The sequence below is a fragment of the Gymnogyps californianus genome, chromosome Z (genome assembly GCF_018139145.2).
Source record: "Gymnogyps californianus isolate 813 chromosome Z, ASM1813914v2, whole genome shotgun sequence".
Classification (NCBI taxonomy): Eukaryota; Metazoa; Chordata; class Aves; order Accipitriformes; family Cathartidae; genus Gymnogyps; species Gymnogyps californianus.
In genome coordinates this window covers 19,569,359-19,581,971 of record NC_059500.1, presented here as the reverse complement: position 1 = coordinate 19,581,971, position 12,613 = coordinate 19,569,359, and the positions used below count along the sequence as shown (strand labels likewise).

Here is a 12,613-nt window from a genome sequence, read left to right as displayed (position 1 = left end):
TGTCATTAGTTCTGACTTGGTCTCTTCAGGCCAGGAAAGCCCAAACAATATAAGTCATTACTACTAATGTCATCAGTGCTAGAAACCATGTATTTGTGCAGGTAGGAATTTTTTACACTGGCAACTAAGGTTTTTTTAGGCAGATGAAATCAGTGAGGGAATAACTAAGATTGTAAGACCTATGGAGACCTCAGGAAGTAAAATGAAAGCCAGTATTTTGTATAGACTCTGTGAGAAATTTTGTGACTGTCCTAAGCATTTTGTTTAGTTCAGAAAGTCCTACTGGATTGACTAAACTTCTATAATTAGCAAGAGATACAAACCAAAGCTTTTATTCTGAAGCCAGTAACAGCAGTTTTTGTGGGCCACTTCCCTTTTTACCTATGGAAAGAATGGCTTGGATCCTTCCCTCTTTGGGGGAAAAGTCTCAGTTAATCCTCTTGTGAAGATTTGATGGAACATTTGTAGTTACCATTTATTTCCTTCTTTCAAATATAAAGGCTTTTCTCTCTGAATGGAGACTTAGACCCAACTCAAAAGGTTTTGCTGTACTCCTCTGTATTTGTCATCTGAGCTGCTTTGCATCAAAGAGCTGAAAGATGTGAAGACTCTGGCAAAACGTGATTTTACTGGTTTGGTTTTGTTCCTTCTTTTCAGGAATGGCTCCAAAGAGTGTGATGGATTGGGATAACTTCTCTCTAGAACTGCTCTCTGTTGCCTTGATGACTGGAAGAGCTCATAAAAACAGAATGAAAGACTACTTCCTTCTTTGGTTTAGGACCTTTGAAGATAGGTCTTGCTAGGTGCTGGTCTAAGACAGTTTCTGTGCTGCTGTTCTTCTTGTGCAATATCAACCATTCCAGTCTTCCTGTGGTTGGGGACATACAGTGTTATCAGAGAGAGGCTCTTATCCCTGGCTAATACGGCATCCATAATAAAAGAAGATTGCATGATCAGCTCATGTTTACAGCAGCTGAGTGAAGGCTGGAAAGCACATAAGGGCCTTCTGTGTTGATATTGACCATTCAAGTAATCCATCATGATATAATCATAACTCCTCTGTCTCTAGAACAATGTCCACTAACACCAGCAGAAGTAGGTGGAGAAAACAGAGGAAAGCCAGCTCAGCTGCCCAAGTTGGAGTTACTCCTATGTAAGACCAGTTTGAAGTGACTTCGACTGTAAACTGGACTTCCATCTGCTGCCATCTGATGCTTTCAGGATCTTCAGAGGTGCTGTAGCCAATAAATTCTCCTGCTATGCTAGAGGTAAGGCCCCTTGAGAAGCTGTCCCAGGCATGTACTTTGTACCATCCTTGGATTTTTACGCAGGATGGGGCTGCAAAACAGGGCAAGAGTCTTCTTCCATCATCCCCTCTGGCTCCTGAGCACGGGCCTCTGAACATGGTCCATTGCTTCTGTCAGAGCCACTCATGGCCTGAAGCTTGCAGCCCAAATAGCCATGCAGAAGCTGTTTTTTCAAGCAGAAAATAGAATATTTCACTGCCTCAGTAAACTGCAACAGGGTTGCACAAAAGACTCACATCTCTTCGTAGAAGAGGAAGAAAAGGCTGCTGCTGCACTTACTGGAGCTAAATCTGAAGCCGGAAAAAATAGGCTGCTGAAGGGAAGCAGATTTAACTCCAGCTGAGACAAGCAAAGGAACCCATCAGAAGCCAGATGAGAATCATTTAAATGACTTCCTATGCACACCGTTTGTGAGATGACAGAGGGGAGACTTGGAAAAGTGTTAATGCTTTTGTCAGGAAAGTCAGAACTAGACTATTTCTATGGGGGTACACAGCCTGCTGACTGACGTAACAAGTCCTTCTTTTCCATATGAGAGGTAACACTTATATCAAGTACTGGGTGAGCACTGAAGAGAAGTGAAACACGGAGAATCTGTAGTTGCCATTTCTGCTTCCTGGTGTGTGCATTTTTTTTCTGCTGAGTTATGGGGAAAACAAATTTCATTATATATTGAGATGAGTCAGATGCTAATGCAGGCTACTCAGGAAATACCCTATGTTCTGGTTTTTTTCCCTTATATCAGCTGATTTGTATATTTTAGTATTTCTCAGCAAATGAACCAACTACAAAACACCTGGTACTTTGAAATGTCCAGTGAACTGTGTCAGACTATAAAATTATGAAAACTGTGAAAATTATAATAATCCTTAATTCACTGTTTGTATTTATGAGAGTAAAATGTAAAAGAAGAGTGAAGATATCACAAAGAGAAAATGCCTTTATAATATAAGATGTACAAACATAAAAATAAGCATACTTCAACTGCAGGAAGGTATTCTGTCATGACAGAGCAGACTATTACACACTCCTTTTGCTGTAAAAACACTACAAAATAGATACCTGATTATACCAAAAGGGTAAATTAACAATACAGATAATTTTTACCCTTATTTTCAAGACATCCAGTTTGAAACTAAAAATTGTATCACTGTAATGGGTTGGCCCCAACTGGCAGCCAAGCACCCACACAGCTGGTCTCTCACTGCCCCTATCCCTCAGTGGGATGGGGGCAGAAAATAGGAAGAAGAGAGGCAAAAAGCTCATTGGTCAAGATAAAGACAGGGAGATCACTTACCAATTACTGTCATGGGTAAAAGAGACTCAGCTTGGGCAATTTAACTTAGTTAATTTCCAATTAGCATAAATAATTCATTATTGATTCAGGTATTGGGAAACAAAAAAGGACAGACATTTAAAAAAACTATCCTCCCCTTTTCCAGGCTCAACTTCACTCCCACGTTCATCTGCGCTCCAAGCCCCTCTTCTCCCCCATTCTCAGGCTTCACTCCAGACACCTCTCTTCCCCTCTTGTCATCGCTGCAGGTTACACCCAATCTTTCCAGTGAGGCAACGAGCAGCACAGGTCAGGGTTCGTGTGTAGCAGTTTCTCTGCTGCTCCTTCCTCGTCACTTTTTCCTGTGCTCTAGTGTGGGTTCTTTACAGGCTGCAGTCCATTTGGGGAAGCACTGGCTCTAGTGTGGGCTGATCCATGGGCTGCAGTCCTTTCAAGGGGAGTACCTGTTCCAGTATGGGTAATCCATGGGCCACAGTCCCTTTGGGGGCGTGTCTGCTCCACCATGGTGCACCTCCTGCTCCTCTGACCTTGCTGTTCCCTCTGTTTGTCACTCTTCTGTTCCCTCCTCCTCTCTGGCATCTTCTGCCCTTTCTCAAACACGTTTTCACAAAGGTGTCACCAACTTGGTTGATGGGCTTAGCTGTGTCCTGCAGTCGGTCTGTTGCGGAGCTGCCTGGAATCAGTTGTGTTCAGCAAAGAGCAGCCCCTCACCTGTTCTCAGAGAGGCCACCCCTGCAGCTCCCCTGCTAACAGAGTCTTGTAATTTATACCCAGTACAATTACCCACATGCTGCTTGCATAAAATGATATGGTCTCCTCTAAACATGGGATTGTCAGAAGCCATTTTCATGGCTTGTGGTAGCTGACAAGCTCTTGATCATGTATCTAAGTTGGAACAACGTTAGGTCAGTGCTGATGGTTTCTAGGAGTCTTATGAGCCTATTGACATGCTAAGTCAAAGTAACTGCACCTACAATAAAAGCAAGCAATTGTGTAGCTTCATGTTTCAAAATAACAGGCTCTTTACAGAACGTTTATTAAAAACCATACTAAAATATTAAAACCAGCTCCTATGAATTAAAAACAGAACACAAGATATTTCCTGAGTAGCCATTGTGGGCTTTGGTGACCTTCCAAGTCCAAAAAACGCCCTCCAACTACTATTTCCATTATTCCTCCCAACATCAACACCCAGCACTGTAACTGGGAAGAGCCACTCACTGTATATAAAAACATGCTATGCGAACAGAAATTATGATCAGCAATGACGTGATCCCAAGGTATGCAAAGGGAAGAGGGACCGGTTCGCTTCATACATACCCTTTTCCACTCCCACTCCCTTCATCTATGTTCACAGCAAACTGCCACAAAGAGAACAGCTGAAAAACTGAGTTGCTAAAGGCGAAGGGGCAAATGCTTGAGAGCAGGAAAGAGTGGAGAAATAAGATAGAAATATGACTTGAAAATATCATATATAAGAAGCAGAAAGCAGACACTGCTAATAAATTGAAGACAAAGTAGGGTATTGTTTTAAGAATGATCCCTCTGCTAACAATGAAACACTTACTCCTTCAGCTGTTTAGTTAGCTTGACAACCTGAGAGGCCAATGACATACATGTCTCCACAACTACTAAGTAGCGGGAACACATGGTGTGCCCATGTCGCTCAGCACTTTGTGAGGGTTTCTCTCCCGCGTGGTTTTGCATGGTGACATTTGCTCCATATTCAACCAATGTCTGTAAAAACACAAAAGGAAACATTGACACCTGTAAGTGTAAGTCTCTGCTGTGACTTCTGGTCAACCACATGAACGGCTGGACGCAAAGGAGTCCTGAATAAAAGGCTTGAAAATGTTGGTCTAAGCCAATCATTTTTAAAAATCAGTCACTGACAAGTCTGTATGCAGCCTGAACCCAAAACACATACCACTAAAATCTATCACTCAGGTGCAAGGGTAATGCAGAAGAGTGAGCTGTGGTTCAGAAGAACTATAAAAAGACTATATTCTTCCTTCCTCTTCCCTTGCAGTTCTACTCAATTAATTTGCTTTCTGTCCATCTGTTTGTACAGCATAGCATGACTTGTAGCATTCATACAGTGAGTGGGACCACCAAATGAAAACAGAGGACTTACATTTAGGCACCTATTGATTCTCTCCTGAGCCACAGTAATGAACTTTTTCAGATGCACCTGTCTATGCATTACTGAACATTGTGCTAACTTTGCACATGGTAGACCTAGAAAAGAAGACACAGGCAAGTGCAATTCAAAGGACATCTGTGCTAGATAACATCAGGGTCCAGGGCAGCATGAACACATTGCTAGCCAGCCTACAGACGGTGGTGATGAGCTGTAATGGCTTACCAGGTCTGGTATCTGCTGTTCTTGGGATCTCTGCACTGCAAGGCATTGCAACACACCCTTAGAATCTCACTAAAGATGTTTTTGCTACAATATTTGCTGACTCCTTTTGTGGTTTAGCTCTCAATTTCCTACCATAGCAGAATCCCTGAGTTTAACACACCCAACGCAGCAGCCTCAATGTCCTGATTCCTTAGCCAAGTGATGTTTGGATATGAAAGGTATGGCAGATACTTTCCAACAACTCCTTTAGGTCAGACAGGTACAAAAATTTCTTTTTGCAGAAAAAAATCTGTACAATGACTTTTTCAATCTGGTTGGGGTTTTTTTGGGGTTTTGTTGTTTTTGGTTTTTTTTAATGCTGAAAGAAGTCTCATTGCTTTGCACTTGCTTTGTTAACCCCTATTTTCTTTTAAAGAGATACTCAAATATGTATCAGCTTTTAGTCTTTAAGAAAAATAATGGCTTATACTCTGATGTATACCCCTGTGTTACTCACAGTACTAGCGGAGAACCCTAGCTTGTTGCTGGAGAACTGTCCAGGTTGTGAGCATGACATTTGAGTTACCTCTGGGACTTGAATCCAGAACGTTGTAAGGGCAAAAGAAGTTCTGTCAGGCTGACCTCAAGACATCCAATAACTGAAGCAAGAATTGAGACCAAACCTTCACTCTTTCTGATCTGTTTGTGATAACCAGTGTTATGCACTATTCGCTTTACTGGAGAGCCTAGAATAGGACCTAAATGTTCTCAGCAATGCTCAGACACACATCGCTCATATCACTTTGGAAAAAATTCTGAACAAAATCATAACACATCCAAAAACTACAGCATCATTAACATTACACATACACATGCAGAAGAGGAATTGCGCAGCTGAGCTCTTGGCTGACTTATCCAAGCAGAGCTGGTAAGCCACCGAGGACTGGAGTGGCCTTGTTGACTCAGAACAGCAGGCACAGAGACCTCTACATCTGCTGACAGAAAAGAGGAATGGTGGTCTGTCTGGTCTGCTAAATATATACAGAAAGGAAACTTATGAACAGTCTTGCACTGCATCTCATGTCAATAAATTTGGTTTAATTTGCCAATAAAGAAAATAAAGAAGGGAGAGTTATGACCCTGCAGAAAGCAATCTTATAGTTTGGAACATGATAGGAGCGTCACCTGCTCATAAACACAGTGAATGAGAGGGCCATAGAATCACTGACAGCCTGTGACCCTCTGTCTTTGCACTGCTTCTTATAACCTCCCTGCCTCCTTTATCACTTCTTTCTTTTTACCAGATCATTCACTGTGCATTGTTTTAAATTAGACTATAAGCTCACTGGGCAAAGGGCTTATTTTGTTTCACAGCACAATAAAACATCTACTACACTTAAGACTGTGAGGTGTTAATGAAGTGACGTTACTAACATTGTGTATTTTTATTGTCGTTAGATATTTTAATGACTTATTGCTCATGGCTTCACTTCAACACAAAACACTTGTTGATTTGTATATTTATCTACAATAAAATAATCTTGGGAATTCTAAGCCATTTATTAAGGTTCATGCTTCACGGGGAAGGCAGGGCTATTCTCTTTTTGGTTTAGTTTTATCCATGAAAACAGCCTGCAGATGTCACCACTCTGTTCAAAATAATCTACTCTCATTTCTCCTTGAAATGCACTGTACATCTTGATGAGGCACTGTTGAGTTAGCAACCCAAAGCACACACCTTACCACAATGGTGCTCCCCACTAGTAAATCATAAACATTTCTTCTATCCACTTTTTTCCAACTGATCATAGCAATTGTCTACAATACAATAATAAAACCACTAGATTTAGCATGGATGTGACGATTTGTTCATTTATTCTCATAAGAGTTTGTACAGTGTCCATTCCTGACATCTTTAAAAGAAAGACACGTCCCATCAATGAGAAAATGCAGAGACGGTCATGTCCTCCAAATCAATTTGACTGAGTTCCTTTCAGGTCTATTAATTCAGCTCAACTGTCACCTGTTTTTCTTTTGTTACTGTTTGAGACTATCAAACTGGCTTTTATGGAGTTATGTCTTCTCTGTGTCCAGATATATAAATAGACTGCTATAATAACAATAAGCAGTTATGCATCTGTAGATACAACAAACAGAGTGCACAAATATATTTAGCTCTCTGAAGAGGTTAGGTAATGAGAATTGATCGTATTTCTTTTAGGGTTGAACTAATACAAATCTTCTGTATTTGCAGTGGCCTAAGAGGTGCTGCGGATCAATTCATGTGTGGTAACAGGATTAACATTTCTACTGATATATATCTGAGCCTTTTAGACTCTGAGAACTACTACTCCTTCTTAGACATGTTTTCCCCCCTACTTGACTTGATCACTTTGATTTCTATTTCTTGCCTTTCTGCCATGTGGTTATTTATTCTTTTATCTATTCTTCTCCAATGCCTAATTTGTTTCTCAAATACCTTTCTGCAATCTCCTGGAATAATTTTATTATTATTTCTTCTCCAAACAGCTTTCACTCAAAGTGCTGACAACACCAAATACTGAAATGTACTCCTCTGACTAATGGTTCTAGTAACTTTGATGGACAGAGGGTACATCTGCAATTCAACGCAAAGTTGAGACGCTTCACCTAGCCATCCAGTTCAACCCTACAGCTTTTTTGGTATGTCTACATTGAACACTGGTACTGTACAGAGGTACCCAAAGTGGTTTATTCAGATCTGGCTCCCAAAAGTACTGTAGTTGTGTAAGCCTTCTCAGCAGGACAAATTACTCTTTTCAGCAGCTCTATACAACAGAACTATATTGCTTTCAGTGGCCAAGCTGATTCATTGAGAATTAGTTAGAAATCACCATCACACTACATTGTTTAGCATAGATACATTCACAGATGACAAGTCTGGAAAGGATGGTTCATTCAAGGTGAAAGTCCTTCAGCATAGAAGAAACTTATCTGTTAGACTTCCCCTAAGCCGAAGAGCTACAACTATTCACTGGAAAAAGAAACAGAAGGAAAATACCAGACATTAAGAAGAGTACACGTATCTATACTAGCTGCCCTTTTGTAACATAAAAACATACACATTAGCTGCTTATGTATAAACAATATAATCATGCTTTCTTCTTGGAATACAACAGTTACTTTAGGCTAACAATAGCATAATTGAGAATAGAATCCAAAAAACAGAGCTTTTCGGTATTTCAGTCTGAGTCCTACTGGTTTAAAGTTCTTCCTTCTAGTGTATTTTAATATATCAATAATTATTCCCACTTGTAAGATCTCCTGTAATAATTTTAATGGTTCTTGTCATTCAAGTCTGATGTAAAGAGGTTTCTGATATAGCTATCACTCTACCTGTATGCATCCTAGATAGCCATGTTGAGCAGCTATGTGAACAGCAGTATTTCCATCCTGGTCAACTTCATCGAGTGAAATGCCTTGTTCTTGCATAAACTGAAGAAGCCACAGAAGGATTTTCTCCTAGAGGGAGGGGGAAAGAGATGTCACAAAAGATAAGAAATAATGAAAAAACTAAATATACTGGAGGAATACTGGTACTGTCATCTGTTACTAATACTGTCCAATAATTCCTTTTTTTTAGTCTCTCTTAACTTTGTAGGACTTAGTGTATCATGGGTCTGCCTCTGGGTTTTTTTTTTTTCCCAAGGAAATAAGCCGAAATACTTTATTTTATAAAAAGACATAATAGGAAAAATATGAGTACTGTAACATATTCTGAGAAATTGTACATTAAAAAGCATGCATGCCTGTATGTTGGAGAGGAGACCTGAGGCAGAACAGTCTGTGTGTGAATCTGAAACTCAGCTGTGAAATTTGGTGAAACTCCACCAGCCTCTTCGGAAAATTAAAACAGGAATATGCACAGTTCACAGAGCTGAGCAGTCAGATTCTTCAAATCTATCATCATGCCCCAGTTCTGGGCTGTGGTGCAAGAGGATAAGCAACACAACTAAAACCAGGAAATCTCTCTATCCTGAGCTCTCAGCGTATTGACTAAAGGACCATTTGTATGTGCCTGCATGTTGGGAAGGATGGGGAGACTTGGACCGTAAAACTTGCAAGTGAAAGTCTGGAAGCCAAAACTGAGGTGCCAACTTAATTCTTTTTAACATCGCTTTTTATGTGTGTATGCAGGTGTAATACATGTTTATATGGGTATTCTTTTCTAACAATGAAGAGTTTATATATGTGCACTAAGCTTATTTTATTTCTTATTTTCCCCAGCAGGTTTATTTGGAAAAATCTTCTTCTCTCTAGGAACCTTCCATGCCTCTCCAGGTTAAATTTCATTGTGCCCTGCTGAATGTGATACATATTGAAAATCTAGAATACATCTATAGATTATATAAAAAAGTGAGGTCCATTAAAGGATAGCTGACTACAGCTGTACTCCCAGTTTTTGCATCTGAATAGCTGAAAAGAATAAATTACTTTCTACCTTAAAACTTTTTTATTTAAACATGTTTTTTGTATTATCTTCCATTGATATCTATCATGTGTTATACTGGCTAGGAACTCTAGTTCAAAAGGGCTTTGTAGATTCTAGTGTTGGTGAGGCAAACACCAATGCACAGACTTAACTTGCAGCGCTTCAGTAGCTCCAGTGATACATAAGTACACAATCACCCACATTTAGATACCTGGGTCTGTAAGAGTGAAGTGTACCTAAATAAAGCAGTACTGAAAGCATGTCTAGGACTCTGAGTAGTAATCAGGTAAGAAAGAGAAAGAATAAAAATGAGGAAAGGAAATTCTAGCTAGGAACCTTGGATATAAACCTCTTTTTTTGTATAAAAGTACCACAGAAATTTTAATGTCAAGGAAAAGGAGATGGATCCTCAGACTCTTTTAGGTCCTCTCCAAACGATTCTGCCCATTCAAGCACCTGGATCTCTGCTTACTACTTCAGAGGGCTAGTCTGTCTGGAACTTATCTTCTTCATATTTCCACTTTAACAGCAGTTTTGTTTTTATTACAGGGTGAAGGGATAGGTATTTTTACTTCTCCTTGGCTGAATGCCCAATACAGCTGACAGCCAGCATGGAGAGATGAGTTCAGATCACATATCCCTTTTAAAATACTTTTGAGCAATTTCTCGAGATGCCTGTGGTGTTGGCCAGCAGTGAAGAAGGATTACACTACTCCTATGAATTGCCCTTATGTTTTAATAATTAAAAGAAAAATATTTTAGTAAAACTCCTCTGCAGAATTGGAAGACAACTATAGCTTTGAAATTATATATTTCTTTGGAACATGATAGGGACCAGAATGTTAGGCATGTTCTGTAATTTTATGATCACAATCAGTGTGGAGTAAATGATGCTTTCTAGTAATTTATCTTATCAACACGGAAATCAAGTGCCTGGATGGCTAAATGCAATCATCTGTACTTAGGACTGTCTGTGCACCAATTGATCACAGGCACAAAGTCAGAGGCCTACTCAGTTTGTGTTTCTCTCAAATGACTGTTTTTTAAAAAATGTATCCTTGACCAAGAAAAAAAAGAAAATAACTATTTTCTTCACTTACATCTAGGGAAAATGAAAACATCATATAACGAAATATATCATACACCACTTTAGTAACACTCAAGTTATGTATTTGGAAGAAAAGTGTTCTTAGGAATAGGTTTATAGCCATCGACTCAATTTATTCAGACAAAATGAAGGATAATAAGAAAATTAATGAGATTAAGATAATGGAAAATAATCACATACTTGTTATGTAACAGGAACTGATAAATACTGATTAATTATTCAGTATATCTGATAATTTTAAGACCTACAATGGTCTTATGTTGTAGCAGTGGTTAACATTGCTCTGGCATATTCTAGACCTACAATAATTCAAACCTCCCTAAAAAAAGATTCTAGGAAGACGTCACAATATGTAATTTCTGTTTTGGGACAGCCTGCAGACTTTGCCTCCATCAGCTGGCTTTTGGAGCAGAAAGAACAACTAACAACAAAGACCATTTAAATCATTAAATGGACTACAAATGGAACGATTAGCATGGTGAAGAGTACCAACTCCACAGCTAATCCTAGCCCCATCACTCGATATTAATTAAGCTGCCTTTCCCAGTACCCCTTCACAGTAGAGGAGTAAAAGTGAGTGAAAACAACATATTATCCTTGCGCAAAAATGACATTAGACAGGAAGACAAACATTCTGAGGTGCAGAAAAGGTGTGTTGTTAGGCATTTGTGTATCTCAATGTCACACACCCCCCCACTGTGCTCTCCAGCACTATACCACTGCCAAGTGGTGCACAGAACCCCTTCTTGGTCCTCAGTCATGCTGTAGCTCTGGTTCCCCAAAGTCCACCTAGACTCTCTGGAGCCTAGAGGCAACAAACCCTTGGCACTCCCCACCCTCTGCCTCTTACCTGTGTAGTCCATGCTACCACAGCATCCGTGTTGGAAAGAAATTACAGCCCTGTGAAGCTCTTAGTCAGGACCTACTATGTGCACCTAGGACTCCACCACTATCTCCTTCCTGCCACATGGTGACTGCCAGACACAGCTGGTACACAATCTGCCATGTACCCATGACTTATGCCTGGAATGGAGAGGCCAGCCAACAACCATGGTTGCTTCTTGCATAATCCCATGCTTAAAGAAGCCCTTGCTAGGAGGTATGCTGACTACGCTACGGGATGACTTTAAGCTCTTCTTCTCTTCCATCAGATGAACTTATGTGGTCCCTCTCTCATTGGAAAAATATAATACTGTTGTGATGTCTTTGGAGTCAGGCCACGACTGTGGTTTGATGACCTTTAACACAAGAGCTTTGCTACGAACTCCCTTTTGCTGTCCATTCTAAATGATATTTATTGAAGAAAAATATGGTGCGCATGTCTAATGCCTGGGGAAACAATGGATAGACTGACTCTTTTAGAGTGATTCAGTAACAGGTCTTCCTTGTAAAAATACTACTCTTGTAATTCTGCCAAGACCAGTGTTTACATGGATTATCTCTCGTGTAAGTAATGGTAAAATAAATTAAAGCTTCGAGGATAGCGCCAACTACGCATTTGAATTTCTCAAAGTGTTTTTCTTCTTAACACAGTTGGGTAAGATAGTCTGGCATCCCTTCAGCCTCAACATTCCCTCATGTTTGCAAGATGTTTATGGATTATAAAAAAAAAGATAATTGACATTACATGTGAACTTTCTTTGGCATTTAGCTAACTAAGGAAATTTGGCAGCAATTTATATATCACCTTTTTAAATGTCACGGGTGGCTGATTGTAGCTGGTGTTTCTTAACTGGTAGAGCTTCTGTCCTGCTCGGAAAAGAATCTAGATAAAGTGTGCCAGATCTGTTCCTGGCAGTAAACACACAGCTCACTGAAAAAACCCAAAGCTTCACTGGATTTCGTTCGTATAAATATCTTTAGAGATGAGGACAAAATTAGGCTAATCAATTGAAGATATGAATGTAAGTTCACATGAAACTTTCTCTTCCAAACTTTTTCTTCCCTGTAGCAAACAGGCTTTTCTTGAATCCAGTTCTGATCTGGCTCCCAGCCTCCCTATATTCAGTGCTAGGTTTACAGGCCAAACTTGCTACGGAAAGCAGGACACAATCAATCAGTATATCCAGCAGGGTCCTAACTTGCA

The 12,613-nt window shown here is 39.9% G+C and overlaps 1 protein-coding gene across 2 annotated transcripts in view; it reads right to left on the bottom strand.

The window, feature by feature from the left end:
- Positions 1-12,613, bottom strand: part of SNCAIP (synuclein alpha interacting protein) — a 65,363-nt gene that overhangs the window by 13,802 nt on the left and 38,948 nt on the right. For both annotated transcript variants that reach the window (XM_050913697.1, XM_050913698.1), the window contains exons 7-8: positions 8,324-8,449; positions 4,172-4,341 (exon numbers count right to left, since the gene is read on the bottom strand). In XM_050913697.1, the coding sequence (XP_050769654.1) occupies positions 4,172-4,341; positions 8,324-8,449 (296 nt within the window). The remainder of the gene's footprint in view (positions 1-4,171; positions 4,342-8,323; positions 8,450-12,613) is intronic.